At 47.1% G+C, this 20,619-nt stretch overlaps 1 protein-coding gene across 3 annotated transcripts in view; it reads left to right on the top strand.

Moving 5' to 3' along the window:
• Positions 1–20,619, top strand: part of TUSC3 (tumor suppressor candidate 3) — a 68,606-nt gene that overhangs the window by 21,651 nt on the left and 26,336 nt on the right. For all 3 annotated transcript variants that reach the window (XM_020976764.2, XM_078148742.1, XM_078148741.1), the window contains exons 3-6: positions 1,569–1,686; positions 2,820–2,960; positions 3,079–3,219; positions 13,679–13,768. In XM_020976764.2, coding sequence (XP_020832423.1) covers positions 1,569–1,686; positions 2,820–2,960; positions 3,079–3,219; positions 13,679–13,768 — 490 coding nt within the window. The remainder of the gene's footprint in view (positions 1–1,568; positions 1,687–2,819; positions 2,961–3,078; positions 3,220–13,678; positions 13,769–20,619) is intronic.

The following is a 20,619-nucleotide window of genomic DNA, read 5'->3' on the forward strand; positions in this document are numbered from 1 at the left end:
AGTTCTTTTTATGGTGGGAAAGAATTGGAAATAGAGGGGGTGTCCATCAATTTGGGAGTGACTGAACAAGATGTGGTATATGATTATGATGGAAGGAATGATAAAGGGGATAGTTGTAGAAAAATCAAGGAAGATCTGTGTGAACTGATGCAAAATGAGTGAGCAGAACCAGAACAGTTTATAATATTGTCGAGCCAGCAACTTTGAAGGACTTAGGCACAGTCCACACAATGAACCACCATGATTCCAGAGGACTGAAGATGAAACATGCCTGCCTCCTAGTAGAGATGTAATGGACTCAGTATAGATTAGATTGAAGCTTTTTTTTTTTTGACATCATCAGTTCAGGAATTTGTTTTGCTTTATTATATGTGTTTGCCATTTTTTTTTCTTGCTTTTTCAGTTGGGGAGGAGGAAAAGGAGGTGACCCAGAGAGAGGTTGAACCTGAAAATAAAATAAAATTGTATTAAACAAAGAAACACCAAAAAAAAGTACAAGCAGAAAGATAGTTCCTGCCCTCAAAAAACTTACATCCTTCTTTTTCCTCCTCCCGCTCTGAAGCTTACATTCTCATGAGGACTGGGTAAAAGAGGCCATTCTTTGCCGCCGCTTTTAACTAGTCTAAATCACTGAATAGGTGTTGCCTTAGTCAAACTGAGACCTGGGAAAACCTTAGCTTAGAAAAGCCAAGGTCTCCCACTGTATCCTGGGCCATCTCCAGTCATCCTGATCTATATCTTGCCACCAGACCCAGATGGCTCCAGAGAAGAAAGTGAGGCTGGTGACTTTGCACAGCCCTGCCTCACTTAAATCCAATTGCATCACCTCCCTGGTGTCATGGTCCTCTTTGAGAATGAACAAACAACAGCAATCACATCATTCTAATGAGAGAAGACGACATGTAAAAGAAAGTGGAAGGGGTGGGTGGTTGGGAAGGGGAAATAAAGGTGTCCAGTCAGTGTCTTGGTAAGGAAAGTCTCAGGTGCCGCCTCGAGAGGAATAAGGCCTGTCTGGCCTGGGTGTCCTGGTGAAGCGGGGGCTCTAGAGAGGCCATAGTGATGGAGTGTACTTCCCTTTTGTGAATTCCAGGGCTGGACCGAGCTTCCAGCATGAAATAGTTTCTGGGACATGAATGAGACAGCCTTGAGTGCAGCTTGGAGGGAAATGAGATAGAAATGCAGTCAATATTTACAAAGTAAATGCAAGTTAATTTTGAGGGGTTAGGGCATTAGCTCCTGAGAGGATCGGGGATGGCTTCCTGGAGATGGTGGTGCTTGAGAATGTCTATGAAACAAAGGATCCCGAGAGGTGGAGGTGCAGTGGGAGCTGGGGCGGTGGCGAATTCCTCTGTGGACTCTGTTTGAGGCTGTTTGGCTGCCCTCTTGAAGACCCCCAGTGAATGTCGGTGGGGCAGGGCACAGCACATACCAAACATGCCCTGCTGTGTTCTGAGAACAGCTGATAAGCCACTTTGCTGTTGTCTCTCACCGGACAAAATAGAAGCTCCCCATTGTTCGTTGAGTGGAGGCCAGCAGGCACTCAAACATCCTGTGTTTGCTTCCCACAGGCAGGCCAATGAAGAGTACCAGGTGCTGGCAAACTCCTGGCGCTACTCCTCGGTCTTCTCCAACAAGCTCTTCTTCAGCGTAGTGGACTATGATGAAGGTGCAGATGTTTTCCAGCAGGTACCTACAGATACTTATTCTTTCTGTGGCGTCTAGTCCAATGGGTCCCAAGATGGGAACAGTTCCATTGTGATGTAAACAGCTCAAATGAGCGTTGTGTTTCTTGTGACATGCATGGGTGCCAACAGAGACTAGGGTGCATCTCTTTTGCCTTAGCCTTTGCCATAGCCAATGACTTGAGGACCACAGCACACTCACAGTTTGTCCACCTTTCAGACTGAGGGGGATGCAGGCAGCATCCACCTTTGGCTTTGAGATTCGGATTAAAGGATACATTCCCTTTGCATTCATTGTGTATGGGAATCTGGTGCCCTGTCTTTTCCTGGACGTAGGCATTCTGGTATTTGTGACCTGCCCAGTGCTTCTCCACAGCTGCCCCAGCCAGTGCACACCTTGGCCTCCCTTCATATTCCCAGGGCGGTCTGGGCTATCACTGAGGGGAGGACAGGCTTGTTCTCAGGGGCACCAGGGTGGGAGGAGTTGGAAAGAATTGAGGCCTGAGTGAATTATCCCACACCCAGGATTGCTTCTGCCACAGCCAGACAGCCTTCTTCTGCTGCTGGGCTCTTGGCTTTCCTGGCTTTTCTTTTCCATTGCTACAGTCAGCTAGAGCTCAGGCCAGGCCTGCTGGATCTTTCCACTTTGATTATCCAAGCACTGGCCTGTCTCCCAGGCAGGTGTGTGACCTGCCTTTTAAACCTGGTTTTTGATCGTTGATTTCCAGCTGTTGGCCGCATGATTTAATTCAGCAGGTTTGCCCTGTGTGCCTCGGCTTAATGCTAGCTTAGGAAATATGTGTCGTAGCACTTCATAGAAGATGTCTGTGGCGAGCTACCCTTTCAGCCCTGTTAAGTTGGCTGTAATCAGTCAGCTGCCGGCGCAGAGCTGAGTTCTTGGGGTTCACACTACAGCAGTCACTGGGCTATAATGCAGCTGCTTATCAGCAGAGACCCTTGGGATAATGGTGGCTGCAGTAGATGAAGCCCCCGCTGAAGTGGAAGCATCAGAGAAAAGGATGAGCTTGCAGACTCCTCTCGAGCATGCCCCTCATGCTTCTCCCCCTCGGGCCATCAGTGCCGGGGGCCGACCGTGGGGCTGTAGCCATCTGCTGACCGGGCTTCCTTCCTTTGCAGCTCAACATGAACTCGGCCCCGACCTTCATGCATTTTCCTCCAAAGGGGAAACCCAAGCGCGCTGACACTTTTGACCTGCAGAGAATCGGGTTTGCCGCAGAGCAGCTTGCCAAGTGGATTGCTGACCGGACAGATGTCCATGTGAGTTCCTGGGAACTGGGGGTGGGGGAGGCCTCCTGAGGAGGGGGGGGCGCCGGCAGGGCGCCGGCGACCCTCCCCATGGACCACTGACGGGTGCTCCATGTCCCTCCCTCTTCAGATCCGCGTGTTCCGGCCCCCCAACTACTCGGGCACCATCGCCTTGGCCTTGCTGATCTCTCTCGTTGGAGGCCTGCTCTACTTGAGGAGAAACAACCTGGAGTTCATCTACAACAAGACGGGCTGGGCCATGGCTTCCCTGGTAAGCGTGTGTGCATGCACATTAGGGCATGTCAGCGGGGCAGGGCTGGCGGGGGCTGGGATCCGCACTGGGGGTCTGCAGCCCTTTGGGCCCTCCCTGCTGTTTTATACCCATCTGTGATGGTGCTGTGCCAACAGCAGAGAACACCCAGGGTCATCCTTATGTGAAACCTTTCCCTTTAGGGAAGGGAGAGAAGGGAATAAGCATTTATGAAGCACTTGCTGCATACAAGCTCTGTGCTAAGGGCTTTTATAAATATAACCTTATTTGATCCTTGTAACAGCCGTGTGAGGTAGGGGCTATTATGACACCCATCGTTTTACAGTTGAGGAAACTGAGGCAGGCAGAGGTGAAGTGATGTGCCCAGATAGCGAGGATATATCTGAGGTTGCATTTGAACTCGGCTCTTCCTGACCATGGGCTCAGCGCTCTGTACTGTGCTGCTGAGCTGCCTTTGTGTTTGGGCCTAGGCAGCTTTGACCGTGACTGTGGGCTGTTTTCCTTTCCTTCTTTATCCTTGAGTTACTGTAGCCCTTTGAATCAGCTTCCCCCACGTCAGACTTTGTCCTTCTGGCTCACCAGCCCAAGGAGGGAGTGGCCACCTCCCCCCAGCCTCAGGGTCCCCATCCTTTCTACTTGAACTCTCATTTCTACCTGGTTAGTGAGAGTCGCCTCTGCCTTTGGAAGGGTGACTTTATCTTGCATCAAGTTCAAGCATTGTTAACCTTGCTGCTTGGGGCCAAGATGGAAAGAGGCTGGCCTCGGGGCCAGCGTTGTCCATCCCTTCCCCCAATGCCTTGTCTTTTCACACGTAAACACATTTGATGTTTGCACAGATCTGGGCTGGGATATGTTGTATATGGAGGGTTGTAAGTACATGTTTGTGTACATATAGACAGTTTGAACTGTAATTCTGAAATGGAAAATCATGAACTAGGACTGTGTTCGCCTTCAGACTTCATAAGGAGATTCATAATCACTGCCTTGTTAGGTCCCGCATGCCACATGATTTGATCCCCTTCAGCTGGGCATGCAATGCCGCGGAAATCTTCATGACGCCTTCTTGACATCGTGTAGCTGTGAACGACGTTGGTTCGAGCCCTTCACGCACGGGCTGCCGGTGCTCAGCATGGGTGGTCGTCGTTTTTCTTTATGCTAGTGCTCAGACTTCAGATTGCTGCTGCTACAAAGCTCATTAAGTTCAGCAGGAAAGAGAACACAATTATTGATCCCGCTGTAGTAACATCAGGACAAGAGTGGAAGGTGGATTCTGTTTCACCACACAGCAGGAGCTTCTTCTCTCCCCTTGTGGATTTAAATAAAGCCATCTTGGACCCCAGGTCTTGTTTCTTCTTGTTTGTCTCTGGTGACCATTCTCCTCACCTGGTATTTGGCAGCCCCTAGAGGTCGGGCTCAGTCTGGAATCTGCTCAGCAGCGTCAGTTTGCTCACGATAATCCGCCAGATGGTTCATGTTTTTCTTAGGTGTTGGCCTGTATTTTGTAGCATTTGTAGCAGAAATCTCAGTTATGTGTAAACCCCAAATAAGGAATCCGATTTTAATTTTGAAATGAGATTGCGCTCCTGTTGGGACTGGCTCTTGCTCCAAAGTATGCCCCATCAAGAGAAGTTCTTTTGTTCTCAGTTTGGCTGCTTGAAAGGAGAGCTGCTGGAAGCCCTGTTGCTTTTGAAATCTTTCGATTTGGTGGCTGTATTAAGAGAAGGGAGTAGCAGAGGGAAGCATCTCTGTGTGCAGTTGGTTCTGCACATTCGCCAAGGGACAGCCACCAAAAATGGCCGCAGAGGAGGGAGAAACTCAAAGAGGCAGAACTGTGAGAAGTGCTCCAAGTCTCCAACACGAAATAAGGGGAATGTGATTGAAAGATGCAGAGACCAGCGGTGACCAGAAATAACTTAGCAGTACATAGTATGCACCAAAATGCAGACATTTTTAAAAATTTTAAGATCAGTGTGATGTCCAAATTAAAGAAATAGTAAGAAAAAATCAAGGTTCAGCAGCAAATAGAAATCCATGAATGCTGTGGTATTTGTGACTTAAGTTTGCAGTTAAAAATGAATGAATTCAGGACAGCTAGGTGACACAGTAGATAGAGCTTCAGCCTTGGAATCAGGAGCACCTGAGTTCAAATCCAGCCTCAAACACTTGAAACTTACTAACTCTGTGACCCTGGGTAAGTCACTTAACCCTGATTGCCTCACCCAAAAAAAAAAAAGATTCATGTACTAAAGGAAGCACAAAATAAGCCACCTAAGAGAAATATTAGCAAAATAGAAAAAAAATTAAAAGCACTTTAATAAAGAAAATGGCCTGCAGTTTGGAAAAGAACAATACAGTTGATAAGTTTAGTTTTCAAAGAGAGAACAGGAGAACAAATTCAATTTTGAAAAATAATTCAGAAATGAGAATGACACAAGATGACAGAACCAAAGGGGAAAAAAAATATCTAGTCAATAGTCAGTAAATATTTGTGAAGAGCAGACCCAACACTGTACTACGCTCTGGGCAGACAAATATGAAAAAGAAAGATAGTTAAGGAGCTTACGATCTAATGGGAGAAGACAGGCCACAAAGCAAAGCTGAAATGGGGGGTAGGTACTTAGCATGGAGACATGCTAAAGCTCTGTCCCAAGAAAAGGAGAATCTGAAAGAAACAGGTGAATGTTTACAAGAGCATTAAATACCTAAACGGAGAAGACAAGAATCACATAACCTGTACAGATGGTAGTCAGAATGAGTAATTGAACAGGCCATTAATAAGATAGATACCTTGGGAAAAAGACACCTGGATAAGATGTAGTCACAAATAAATCCATTCACATATTCATGAATATATTATACAAGCTGTTTTCAGAAACATGGAAATATGATTCTATTCATAATACTGAGTCAAATACAGTCTTAATGTCCAAACCTAGGAATGATATGCCAGAAAAAGAAATGCAGGTCCGTATCAGAGTAATTTCATTAACAGAGATAGCCCAGTATTTTAAATAGTTTACTGGAATTGGAGTCAGGAATTCTTGGGTTCCAATCCCAGATACTAACTGGTTGTTTGAACCTCAGAAAGTCTTAGTTTCCTCCTCTGTAAAAGATATACATTATGATCAGTGAGGGTTTATACAGGGAATGTGAAGGTGGTTCAGTATTAGGAAAATAGTGAGCAAAATAAGTTGTATCATTAAAAAAACTTATCTCTACAGATGCATAAAAAAAAAGTTTTGAAAAAATATAACACCCACTTAGAAAAGGCAACAAAAGGTGGTCCGAGAATAAGAAAATTTTCCTTTAACATTAAAAATGTTTAATTGAATATAATAGAGAACCAGTTGAAGATGGACTTCATGGCCTCTACCGTTCCTGTCTGCATCATTTTGGAAAGGCTTGTTTTGACAACTTTGAGAGAAAGAAACTAAGGAATTGTCATAGTCAAGTAAGAGTTTAAAATCTCTCTCTGTCTCTCTCTCTCTGAAAGGGAGGTTTTTGAAGGTTTATGTAGACAACCCAGGAGACTCAACTGAAGAATTAATTAGGAGAATAAATACTCACATGCTCTCTGCCTGCTCAGTCTGTGGGACTCTTCAGGTCTGCCTGTAAACTTGCTTCAAGGTTTACCCAGCATGCTAATGGCCTGCCTCACTGGCTGTTGACCATATGAAACTCCCAGAGAATGACCAGCCCTCTCCCGTCATCCCTCCTCCTCACTGTGCCACCCATCCATCTTCTCTTTTCAACATGCATTTTCCTCATAGCTTTTACTCCCGTTCTCTCACGATCCTTGCAGATTCTGCAGTAGCTTACCCACAGGTGCTTTGGGCTCTCTCTCAGTTACCCTCTGGATAATGTTCATGTTCAGTCTTTCAGAGGCACGCAGCTACAGGGGTAGGATGTTGGTATTAGAAAGATGGCCTTTTGTCTGCGGCGGAAGCTTGGGGTCATTAAAAGAGCTTTGCTGCTCTGGCTGGCTCTCCTGATCCAGTTCAGCTATGGGCCTAACCTGTCCATCTGCTTTCTACCTCGGATATCCCTGCTAATGGACAGAGTTGCCCACAGGATGGATTGGCTGACCATTTAGGTGCGTGTGTTATATTCTGGGCCACAGATGCTCTTTGTTGAGGGACTCTCTGCTGGGTAAATGGTCAGGCCAGACCCTTCTGCATGGATGTAAATGTCTTCCAGGAGACTGACTGCTGTAGCACATCCCCAGTCAGTTCCCTGAAGGCTCTCTGCTACTTAGACTCTGTGTTTGTCTTCCTCCATTGCAGGGGTGCACACTTTGGCAAATATACATCTGTTTTATGCTTTGGCTGAAGTTCAGGGTTAGAAAGTTATTAAACAAGGTTATTTCTCTTACTTTTTTTAGGAATCATGAATGATTTTGATGTATGGATGAAAGGAACTTTGTGGGAAGGGAGCCTTTTCGTAATCTATTGATGGTCATGTGGGATCTAGCATTCGCTACATCTTTTAGTCAGTTGCTCAATGTAAAGATGTCCATTTTAGAAGATTGCTTGAAAAAGCCTACTCATTTCTTCACTAATAGCCACATGAAGGGTGCCAGGGATTCCTGAGCAGGTGAGTCTCATCAGGGTTTCATAAGGTAAAGGGATGGACCCCAGAGAAAGAACTGATAAAGTCTGAATGCAGATCAGAGCATACTTTTTTTTTAACTTTATTTTTCTTGGGTTTTTTTTCCTTTTTGGTCTGTGTTTTCTTTCACAACATGACCAATATGGAAATATGTTTTGCAGGATTGAATGTATATCACCTATATCAAAGTGCTTGCTTTCCAATCAGGGTGTAGGGGAAGGAGGAAGAGAATTTGGAAGTCAGAATTCTAAAAAATGAATGTTAACCATTGTTTTTACATGTGATTGGGGCAAAAAAAAATGCTAAATAAATAAAGACAAAGGCTTGGAGCCAAGATGGTAGAGTGATGGTCAGCAGTGCATTGACCTCCCCTCCATAGACTCTTCCAAGCAGATCTATAAAATGCACAAGAAGATGGAATCCTGATGGAGACATCCAGAAAGGGGCCCAGCATGGCAAACAGAGGCAGAGAGAGAGGTATACAGGCACTGCAGATGGGGTCAGGCCAGGAGTGTGCCATGCATACTGCATTCTGGCATCCAAGGAGAAGCTGGGCACACCACAAGAGGAGGTCTCAGATCTATAAACAGCAGCACCAGACCCAGCCAGGGCACTGGGACAATGGCAGGTGCAGCTTGCAGTTTTGGGTCACAGATCCAGGGTGGATTGAGAAAGGGACCTATGCTGGGTGGCACCCTCGGGAGAGAGGGCCAGACTGGTGTATGGAGAAAGAGGTTCAGAAGATACCAGCAACAGTGGCAGCGGCAGCAGTGTGGCTCAAAGCCCAGGCCCAGAACAGGGTCTCGCTTCCAACAGTTAGCCAAGCCTATGAGAAGAATAACTAGGGAATTCTAGACCAAAGGGGAGCCCAGAATTCTGCCACTCTGAACCAGCAGAGTTTTCCAGCTGCCTGATAGCAGCAGAGTGCGGCAGCATCTATGCTTGCTCAGACCCAAACCTTCAAGATGTTAAATAAAAACAAAATGTAAGTCTTTACACCAATGGAGGAAATGTTTCAAGACCTATATACATTTCCCATGGCTCATCACACCCTGTGTTTCTCTAGGCCTTGTCATCTCCTATGAACAATGCCATAGTTTCACGGTCCATTATAATTCTTAAAAAATCCCTGTGCCTTATTCTTTGGAAAGGTTGGCCACAACCCAGCATGTCTCAGCCAGCCCTTCATTTTTATCAGCCTCGAAAAAGCATTGGCAAATTGAGTTTCAAGACTGGATTTTTGTGCTCTTTTGTTGCGTTATTTCTGTCATGACAATGAGGGACCCTTTGATGTGTCCCTTTAATCTCTTTTCTTACAGGGGAACAGCAGTCATTATACTTCCTCATTTGTCTAAACTTAATTTTTGGTTTATAACTTGAAAGGGGGCTTATGGCTCCCAGTGATAAAAATAGGCTGGCCCCAGGTGACCCCTGTGCCTTATTGTGTGATGTAGAATATTTTTCATGGATGGAAGGTTCCTGGAGATTCTCTGCATGGTGTGCCGTATCTGCCTTTGTCCTGCCAATGGTGAGCTTGGTTTCTCAATGCATGGGAGCTCGGGAAGGATCAATGAGCCTCCTCCAGACTTTGGGAAAGGTTTTCCTCTTTTGTCTAGCAGCTGTTTGCAGAGCTCATGTCTCATGCAGTTGTACCTTCCACTTGACCAATTCTGATTTTCAAGGAGTTGGTTTTTTTTCCAGTAAAGTTTTGTGCCTCTTTTAACAAGTTGCTGATTCTGTTTTCATAACTTTCTTGCGTCGTTCTAATTTCTTTTCTCATGTTTTCCTCTGCTGCTCTTATTTGGTTTTTACAATATTTTTTTTCTTTCTTTTTTTAATCTCTTTCTTTATCTCAGGAATTCTTGTGGGCTTTTGTCATATCTGCATTTTTCCTTTGTGGCTTTGCTTGTAGATGTTTTCGGGTCATTGTCTTCTTCTGGGTTTGTGTCTTGGGCATCTTTGTCCCCAGAGTAGCTCTTTGTGGTTGGGTTCTTTTTCTGTTTGTTCATTCTTCCAGCCCATTCACTGACTTTGCACTTTGTTAGCGTTGGGCTCTGCTGGCCTCTGAGAGGGCTTGAGCATCTGCCGCTTTCACAGATCAGTCGGGGGGCCTGCCCTCCTGGCCTGTGTTCTCCAAGTTCCTGGCCTGGTTCGGGTCTTTTGGCTGCTGGACTCGGTCACTCTTAGCCTCCTGGAAGGTTTTGTAAAGCGACATGAGCAGTACTAAAGGCTGGGACTGAGTCTCTGCTCTGCTCTTCGGCCCTGAGCCTCTCAGCTGGGGTTCTGGGACTTGTTCCTTGCTCCGTGCATAGCTGGAGCTTCTCACTGGTGACTGTGACCTCTCTGTCCCACCCTGGAACTGTGACCTGGGCCTGGGTAGTAGGAGACGGAAAGTCACCTGGAGATCCAGACCACTTGTCTCTGGTCTGGGTCTGTGACTGGGAACTGGGTAAAATGCCAAGTGACACCCGTTCCCACTCCCAGGTCTGACTCAGAGGCCCCCTGGGACCTCCTCCTGCCCTGGTGGTCAGTCTCAGGCCCCTGACTGTTCCCGGGAGCTTCTATGCTCCTCACCCTTCCCCAGTGTCCACAGGCCTGTCTTGTCTTCTGGGCTGGAAAAATGACTCCCTGTCCTCTTTCTGAGTTTTCTCTATCAGAATTTGGTCTGGTGCATTTTCTGAGATGTTGTGGAAGGGGTGTGTTGGAGAGCTGGGCAGAAATGCTGACTCTGCCATCTTGACTGCCTCAGAATAGGGGTCCTTCATTTTGATCTGTGTTTTGCCCTCCTTTGCCAGTCTGGTGAAGCCTGTGGTCCTTTCTCAGAATCATGTTTTCAGTCCATTACAGAGGACAAGTTGGAGAAGGATTCCCTGTGGAGAATGAGGCCTTCCAGATATTCTTGTAGATAGGTGGTAAGGTGCAAGTTGAACTTTGTCCCAGAGCTTTGCATAGAGTTTGTCTGGCCACACCAGAAAGGCCGAATGCAGGAGGAATGTCTGCGGCCTGCATTTGGGTGGATGAGCTAGAGACTGTCATTGTGTGTATCTGGGATAGTGCAAACGGCCACCAACGCGGGCCCAGGCTTAAACAGGGAGAGGGGATGATCATGTCGTATGAACCTTCCTCATCCCCCACAGTCACGCTGGGGAGGGCATGGAGATGAGTGGCACAGTAGACAAGAGTTCTGGGCCTGGAGTCAGGAAGATCAGAGTTCAAATCCAGCTTCAGGTACTTGTTAGCTATCCTGAGAAAGTCACCAAGCCACTTTCCTTACCAAGCCAGGGTTGGAAGGACCAAAGGAGTGAAGTGCTTGGCACAGCGCCAGAGCACATAATTTCTGTAAGAATTTTAGCTACTATTGTTATCATAATCAATGTCAATATCAGCATCATTATTATTATCATTATTTAGTGAGCATGGATGGGTGGTGATGGGCATGGTTAGAAGGAACATCTAAATCAGTGCTTTCTAATCATCTGGGTCATTTAATCAAAGCATATATATTCTAGGGTATTAGAGACTCTGCATCTGAAAAACTGTAATCCAGACCCTGTAACCACCCTGTGACTTTTGGAGGTAGCACATTGAAATTGGAGCCTTTAAAAATTATTATTATTACTGTGATTGATGTCTCTGTCCTGAAAGAAAGAGAAGATGCCAGAGGTGGCTGGGGCTTCAACATAGTCGTGGAAAGAGAGCACACAGGTCAGAAAAGTACAGTGAAGTGGTAGAAAATAATGTTGCAAGGCAAAATTAACAGAAAAGGTGAGATTGAAATAATCTTATGTCTATAAAACCTTAGAAATAAAGACTAGTAAGAAATAAAAAATGTCCATTCCTGTGTCTAGATAAAAGTATCAGGCTAGATAGATATGAGTTTAAAAATAAGTATTTTGAGGACCTCCCGTTTTTCCTCATATTTCTGACATATCTCTAATGAACCAAACAGCCCTGGAGGAACCTAAAAGTCTTTCCTGGGGAAAATATCTCCTTGGGTAATGAAGATAAATCTGGTATTTGACAGTGATTACAAATCATTTCTCTGTTCACAAAAGCCTTCGTTCTACTTCTTCCTTGTCCTTTTCGGTCAGTTATTCGGTTTAGAAGGCACCTGGCTTCCTGGTAACACATTTTGTGATATGAGCCTAGAAGAGGCCTTCTAGGACATGAGGCTGTGTTGACGTTTTCTCCTTGTCTTCTTCCTTGCTTCGTGTCTTCTTGGTGCTTCCTGCCCGGATATTTGTTGTAGATGTCATAGAATCAAGGCTTGTTTGGAGACATCTTGGTTTGAGGTTGCCTCTGTGGCGTCAGGTTCCGTGAAGCCTTCTCAGGCACGCTCTGAAGACCCTCTCCTGCAGGGACAGTGGAAGGCAGGCACACTGGGTTTCTTAGAGCTGGGGTCGTTCTTCTCGGCCAACTCTCTGTTTATTGAACTTGTCACTAAGATTACAGACGTTGCATCCCTTTTGCTTCAGTTAAACTACTCTGTTCCCCACCTTTGGCACATACTTTCCACTTCCTGCCTTTTTTCCATGTGCTCTCCTTGTTCCTTTCTGCCTAGGCCAACCCCACCCCCTCCTTCAGTGTCCAGATCAAAGAAAACCCATCTCCTTGAAGTGCACCTGGCCGTTAGTGTCTTTCCTTCCTTCACTTTCGGAGCCATTGCCCCTTAGCCAGTCATTGCCTTGCAGTCTCTCGAGGGGCTTTTACCTATTTTCCCTCCTCAGTTTTGGACAGAGGATTTACCATGGAGACTCATCTCTTGTTCTTTAAGGATCAGGCCTGTCCATCAGTTGCCTTTCTGCCCATGTAGCTGGCTTGCCCCCTTTTCTGCTCATGCCTGCCCTCCATAATACATCTTAGACCATCCTTTGTGAGGATGTCTGAGTTGGCATCATGCTGAGGATTCTCAGGGCCACTGTGCACCTTCCCGTTGCTTTGGAGTCAGTTACCCTTTTAATTATAGTGAGATCATGGGGTGCCTTGAAGGGAAGCCTTGCGGCTTTACTGGGGGAATACTCTTATCCCAGTAATAGATTTTCATGGCAGTGAGCAGATGGCGATCATGAGCAGCCCTGGACGGTCCCCGGTGTGATCTGGCACAGTCAGCCCAGCCAAGTATGCAGGAAGTTGGCCACCACCATAATTATTCTGGTCATAGCATCCCTTGAAACAGGTGGATGGCCGGCCATCCTCTGGGCTCCTCTGTGGTTTGGGCAGTTTCAATGATGGCACTTCCAGAGATGCAGCTACATGTGCGCTTCTGTTACTTAATGTCCATGCTTTTACCATTAAATGGTGTCTTCTCCAAGGGCATGTCCCTTCTAATCTATATTTTATCTACTGCAAGTCAAGGAGGGTATACGTAGGCACTCAGTTAATGCTGTTTGCTTGATTAGCTAGATCGAGCTTTGACAGAGAATTCAAGAATAGAAAACCTGTCCTAAGTCTGTCAGTTCCTACTCTGCTAGATTCTTTTAGGTCTAAAATTCAGTAAAAAAATCCCATTTATTATGAGGCTCTTATGTTCCCTGAGAAGATGCTGTTCCAGACCCTAGAATTGCAGCGACATCAGTGAAATAATGCATGCCCTCTCCTGTTACTGGCGTCCTTCCAGGGACAGGAGGACTCTCATACGTGGTGCAGCTGCCAGTGGCTTCAGTCCACATGATGTCAGAGCGGTTGGGAAGGCGAAGCGTGGAAGCAGTGGTTGGCTCTAGTAGGAAGTATCTTAAATCTTTTACAGATTTGTAAAAAATGGAATTTGCTAAATAAACTGGTTGTATTCAAGTAGCATTTTGTGTTTTATATTCTCTGAGTTTCAGTCATTTGAATTTACCCTCTTTTTCAGTGTGTGGTCTTTGCTATGACGTCAGGACAAATGTGGAATCATATCCGGGGACCTCCGTATGCTCACAAGAACCCTCAGAATGGACAAGTGGTAAGTTTCTGTGCAAAGATTGACAAATATGATTGTGTTTAGCCTATAGAAACAAGAATTCTATGTGTGTTATTAGTTACAAAATGGTCATCCTTCCCTCCTCCTCCCTCCCCCCAATATCCTGATTGGATTGGTGACTCTGTAATGTTAGAGAGAGGCGGGGGACTTGGAAACGCTCTCAGCTGCTCCTCTTCTCCCAAGGTTATGAGCGCTTGACCCCAGCCTGGAAATTGGCTTCCAAAGATCTCTCCCAAACAGGTGCACTCCCAAGCAGATCACATGACATGGCGGGAGCGGTGCCTGTTTTATATGGACTGTGAAGGCCATTCTCAGTGCCGTAACAGGGTGGCTTCTTTGCCGTTCTGAGCCTCAGAGGCTCAGGCTTGAAGGAGTTTGTGCTGCCAGCTTGAGGGGAACGCCTCCTCTGCGTTGCTGCTTTTCTGACCTTCTGTGGCTAGCAATCTGGCATTCGCAAAGCACCTACTGTGTGCTGGCCCTGTGCTGAGCACGTTACAAATAGGATCTTATTTGATCCTCACAACAACCCTGGGAGGGAGGGTCTCTTGTGAACCACCTATGAGGAATCTGAGGCAAACAGAGGGAAGTGACTTGTCCAAGGTCACACAGCTAGTATCTGAGGCCTGATTGGAACTCTGGTCTTGCTGCCTTCAGGCTTGGTTCTCTGTGCACTCTGGTGTCCTCTGGCAGTCCAGTCTACACTGTCATCTCTTCTGAGTCGAGTCCCTTGCTTCTTATCCTGTTGAAGCACCAGGCCACTGCCCCATTGGTCACGGTTGTCCCTATACAGAGGCTGCTGAGCAGGGCGGGGGGGAGGAGTTCATGCCCTCGCGCTGACTGGCTCCTCCCCAAATCAGTGTCACTCTGCTTACTCACACGCACCACTGTCTCCACCTGAATAGGCGGGTGGCCCTTCCCCTGGCCAAAGCCAGCTCCTCTCTGTGCACAAGGGACCCGATTGCGTTTCTGCTCCTGCAGCAGATTTCTCTCTGACTTAGCCTCTCCCTGTCTGTCTCTGCTGTGACCTGCAGACACGCGCCAGTGTCTCCCACGTCCTCCATCTGTGCATTCTCAGCTACTCTGGAGATGTCTGCCTCCACTTCCTCTCCTCTCACTTTCTCCTCCAGTCCCTGCAGCCTGGCTTCATCAGCCAACAGATCTGCTCCCTCCAGATTTATCAGTGGTCTTTTAATTGCCCAGTCCAGTGGCCTCTTCTCTGTTGTCCTCCTCCTCCTTGACCTCTGCAGCCTGTGACACCATTGATCCCTCTTTCCTCCTTGACCCTCTCTTCTCTGGGTTTTCAGGACATTCCTTCCCTCCTGATTCTCCTCCTACCTCTCTGGCCACTCCTCCTCAGTCTCCTTTGCCGGGCCCTCTTCCCGCTCGAGCCCTCTAACCTTGGGTGCCCCACAGGGCTCTGTCCTGGGCCTTCTTCTCCCGTTTTTCTTTACTACTTCACTTGGTGGTGAGCTCATCAGCTCCTGTGATTGGATGACCCTGCTATTACCCTGTACCGAGAAAGGTGTGGCAGTGACCTGAGCCCAGCCTCAGATTCCCTGTACCCTCTCTTTCCTGACCTCCCCTCCTGTGCGTGGATTGTCTTCCCCTCTTATGTAGCTCATTGGGGGAAGGGACTGTCTCACTCGGGAGCGTGTCTTCCTAGGGCTTATTGCAGTTCCTGGTGCAGAGTCAGGACTTGATGCGTTTTGTTCATTGGTTAACTAAACCGAACTTTGACAGAGAACTCAAGAATAGAAAACCTGTCCTAAGTCTGTCAGCTCCTACTTTGACAGATTCTTTTAGGTCTTTTTAGGTTTTTACCATTTTTTATTAGTTTTGCAAGACATCCGCCAAATCCTTCCTTACCCGCCACTGTTGGGTGGGCTTCTTCTCAAGCTGTACATTTGTCAGGCACAGTCCGCGAATCCAAATGCTCTTCTCAGAAACCATTTCCTTAGCCAGGCTTTCTCTTCCACGTTCCTTACCTTCAAGGAGCAGATGTATGGCTAACTCTACCCTCGTACCTGTGGACTTCAGTACTAATACCTTGGAGGCTCCTTGTGACAGGGCCATTTGTGCCTGGGAGGATCTGAGGGAAGGGGCTGCTTATGCCTCCTGTGAAGGCCATATCATTTCTCCTGGTGCATCCTTCCACTGGAGCTCCTCCTGCCCACAGTGGGCTTCCTGCCTTTCCTGCCTTGCTAGGCTTTCAGTTGGCCAGAGGGTGGAGGCTAGCACTGGCCCAGACATGCTGTGGACTGTTCTTTTGATAACAGCTGCCACACCAGGCTATCAAAAGCCAGGCAGTACATCAGATTGTGGTGGGGCAGGAAGGGGGAGAAAAATTTTAAACTCAAAAGCATATGGAAGTGATTGTTGATAAATCAAAATAGATTAATTTAAAAAAAAAAGAGCCAGGAGTGGCCCCAGATTAATTCTGTTCTCATGACCTCTTAAGTCTGGCCATTGGCCCGAGGCCTTATGTCATTGAGAGGTCCTTAGCTAAAGTCTGCCTCTCTTCTCTACCCCAACTATAAATGATTTTGAGCCTAGGCAAGGAAGGTCCTTGTCCTCCCCTCACCTGGTCTACATGCCTTTCTTTATTGTATTTACTGGTCACCAGCCAACAGTCTGGGAAGAACCTCAGTCTGCCTACATTTATAAGTAATGTTATGTCACTGTAGCTGTGGTCAGGGCTTCAGTAAGTACCTGGATTAGCTCTGATGAGCCTCAGGTTCAATCCTTTTGGTTCCTTCTTTATCGTGATTTTAGGAAATGGAGACTTTGTGGGGATCTCTGCACGCCCCGACCCAAGCCCTGTCTTGTAACTAAACTATGGCTCTTTCTTCAGTAGTGTCACTCCTTGAAATGTCCAGTGCCTTTGAATGAGATGCTGTGGTTTTGTTACAACTAAGATTATTCTTGAACTTTGGTTCAAGTAAAATGGGGGAGTCAGCAGTGGGGTGCACCTGAGAGGGGGGCCACCTCATTTTGGAACAGAGCTTTTCATTCTCTGAAGTCATGGGAAAGAGAGGTGGGGGTATTTGACATGAGCTTTGACAGTCTGGCAGGTGTGTTCCTGTACTGGGGAGGCTCAGACCGGAAGGAAGACTTCCCAAACATTTTCACCCCTTTCTCTTGCTATCTTTGTGTACTCCTCGTTCTGTGGATGAAAATGATAGGGCTACTGGGCAAAGGAGTGTTTGTGGAACTGGTTGGGGGGAGCCAGCTTGCTTTGAGTGTCTGAAAAGGAGGAGACTTCTGCTCATGAATACCCATAGGCCTTTGTGAGTCTGACTGCAGTGATGGGGGCTCCCAGGCAGAAAAGCTGACTGGGTCCTTCGGGGCCGTTGGATGGAATGGAAGGGATAAGAAATATGTACAAATTAAATCTAGGAAAGCATTTTTATAGTTCAGGAGACAGTGAGGAGTTGGTACAGAGGACTACCCAAGGATTTCAGCGGAGAGCAAAAGTGTCTCCACTGCTTGTTTTTTACCAAGTAGATGTGGCTGAAGTAGGCATGGGCAATGTGTGTGCACCTGGGCAGACACACTGAAAAGGGTGAGCCTGCCGCTGAGCACGAGCTCCAGAATTTAGTCCAGTCACGTCAGATACTGTGGGCTCATCCTCTTGGCTCCGACATCCGGTTTCCTGTGGGGCCTTGGCAGGGCTAGCTTGCTTGGCTTAATTAACCCTTCTTGTGTACTCTGACTCCTTAGAGGTCAAAAACCAGAGGCTGTTTGAACTGAGTTTTGCCTCATTGACCAAATTTGAATAAACAAATATGGGTTTTTTTTCAAAATATGTAAGCAGTAGAGCGTAAGATTGATGTTATTTTATTTTTTGTACATGTGGATGCCCTTGCAGAATTCCTGTTCCCTTTAGTGCTTCAAAATAGCAGTTACTTTTGGAGAGTCTAATAAAGGTTGTTTTCTTCATCAAATCAGTGTTGAAATTTAGAGGGGTAGCTTGGAAGTAGGTAATTTTCTTTTCAGTTCTGCATATTATAACTGCCTTTTTAAAGGCAAATCACTGCAGAATTTGCATTGTAGGTGTTGACAGTAATGAGGACGTTTAGCCCTTTCCAGTATGCTGAACACAGTGACAGAAGAAATGGTTTGTGAATAGAAGTAAAGGCTTTTGTAGCTTTCTGTGTGGCAATACTGCAGTGCCTGGGGCTCAGAGAAGGTTTGCTACACAGCAGCAGCGTCGCCATCATCAGCTGCTGTGGAGATTCCTAAGAGACTTTGGGATTTGCATTGTCCCTCTGCCTTCAGCCCCACAGCCAAGGCCCAGGGAGATTCCCCCTTGGACAGCTCCTCCAGCTTGAGCACCCACTCCAGAAGCTTCCCCTTGGCGTGGGCAGCCCCGCCCAGTCGGGTTCTGCTCTGGCTCTCCAGCCTGCCTGGCAATTTCTCTGCTTCAGGTGCTCTGTGTTGCACCCAAATGGGCCTGCCCCTCATTTCCCATGGTGACCTTCCCTCTTCCACTGCTGTGCCTTTGCAGAGACTGCCCCTCGCCTCCAGCAAGCTCCCCATCTAGTGCCTTCCCCTACCCCCCTGTACATTCCCTGCCATTCTCTGTCTTCACTCACCTGTCTTGTTCTCCTCCCCATTAGAGCCAAAGTTCTTGGGAAGAACCACTTGTTTATTTTTACCTCCTAGCACAGTGCCCCACCCACAGGTGATGCCTGATATGTGTTTGTTGGGTGAATGAATGGAAAAGACATGTCCTTGCCCTCATGGAGGACAAGGCCAGTACCCACACACACAGACTGTCCCAGCGTGTGTGTGTGTGTGTGTGTGTGTGTGTGTGTGTGTGTGTGTGTGTGAGTGAGAGAGAGACAGAGAGAGAAGGCTACGTGGTCTCTGAGAGCCCTTCTAGTTCTAATGGGCTCTTAGGGTTTGAGTCCTTAAACAAGGGATGTGGTAAGTCCATCTGAGGCATCCTCTGGAGCCCCTGGGACACACTGGAAGGAGTACAGCTTCATCCTCTCTGTACTGCTTTCTTCCAGCACTTGACATGGTCTTAGATAAGAGTTGGTATATTACTGGGCGGGGCAGGGGCGGGGTGGGTGGTGGCTCACAGATGATGCCTCTTTGCATCTGTTACCTCAGGGCCAAGTAGGGTGAGGAGACTATTCAGAACACAGTAAGGTACAGTGTCACTTTGCTCTTTTGGGAATCTGGGTAGCTTTGTAGTCTTAGCTATTTAGGGGCACTTTGAGGACTAGGACCTATCATCCACACTCTGCCTCTGACTCCAGGCAAGGCTCAAAGTCTTGTAGGCGCACCCAGTCAGTGCTCGGTATTTGCTGAAGTGAATTAAAGGTCATCTAGCCCAGGAGTGTCAAGCTTTAACAGAAACCAGATCTCTGCCAGTACACTTTGACTTAGAAAACCACAGTTAGCATTATCTTTGTTGTATTTTTATTTATTTTGTTAAAAATTTCCCAGTTGGCATTTTCATGTAGTTTGGACTCCTCTCAGGAGCTCTGCTGCCACATTGAGTTTGATGAATCTGCTCTAGCCCACTTCATGTTGCTGATAAGAGAACTGATCCCAGAGTGGGATCACAAGATTCCAAATTTAGAGTTGAGAGGGACCCAGAGTCCAGAGAGACAAATCACCTCATTCTAAAGATGAGGAAACTGAGTCCCAGAGAGACAAAGTGAAGACTTGCCCAGGCATAAGATTTGAACCCAGGTCTTCTGAAATGCAAGTGCAGTGTGCTCTCTTAAGACTCCACGCAGCCTCTGGACTGGACCTGCTTCAGGACAGATTGCCCAGACTAGAATGCAGCTATCCCATCTCCCCAATCTTCTCATCCCTTCCTCCTGGTTTACTTACCTTTATCCAGGTGACTCCCAAGTATCCAGCTTTCAACTTTGTCTTGAGCTCCTTTCCCACACCACCAGTTGCCTCTGGGGCATTTCTGACTGAATTGCCTATTGGCCTTTATTCTTGGAGAGGACCAAAAGGCCATCAGTGTGTCTGACGGTGACTGATCAGACCAGTATGTGAGCTTGGGCCCATGTCGTTCACGTGAAGGTTTGGAGTGGAGGTGGCTCTAGATCTGTGCAGCTCATGTTTCTCTTGAGCTACGCAATTCTGCTTTGCTCAGAGAGCACAACGCCCCTTTGAGGTGGGCACGCCATGCGGGGCAGTCCTGTACCAGCGTCTCCTGTTTCTCATGAGCAATTGAAAAAGTTCTTCAGAGAGACTTTGAGAGTGTCCTTGTATCATTTTTTTTTTGATGATGCAGTCAGAGTTAAGTGACTTGCCCAGAGTCACAAACTGTTGAGTGTTAGTGTCTGAAGCCAGATTTGAACTCAGATCCTCCTGACTCCAAGGCTGGAGCTTTGTCCACTGTGCCACCTAGCTGCCCCTTTGTATCACTTCTAACCTCTGTGTGAACACTCGCATTGTGTAAGCTCACCATAAAATGACCTTTTAGGCAAACATGCCTTTGGCGTTCGAAAGCATGCCCGGTCCATCGGAGTTGCACTCTCTGCAGTAGGGGTTCAAATATTTGGCAGTTCACTGAGAAGGGACCTCAGTGTCTGGTACATTCTCCTGCCGGGTGATCTTCAGAATCTTCCCAAGACAGTTCAAATGGAAGCGATTCCGTTTCCTGGCACGCGCTGGTAGACTGTCCAGGTTTCACAGATATAACTGAATGTCTCCTGGGAATCAGCCTTGGCATGTCCAAAGCACAGCTTTTTAGCTTCCTTGGAGCCCATCCCATCTTCACTCCCATATTTCTGTGCAGGCACCGCTGTTCTTCAGCCTTCTTGGTTTGAAACCTAGGGTCATCTGCAGCTCCTAATCTG

This window comes from Phascolarctos cinereus, unplaced genomic scaffold (assembly GCF_003287225.1).
Source record: "Phascolarctos cinereus isolate Bilbo 61053 unplaced genomic scaffold, phaCin_HiC Scaffold_9;HRSCAF=440, whole genome shotgun sequence".
NCBI classification, from domain to species: Eukaryota; Metazoa; Chordata; class Mammalia; order Diprotodontia; family Phascolarctidae; genus Phascolarctos; species Phascolarctos cinereus.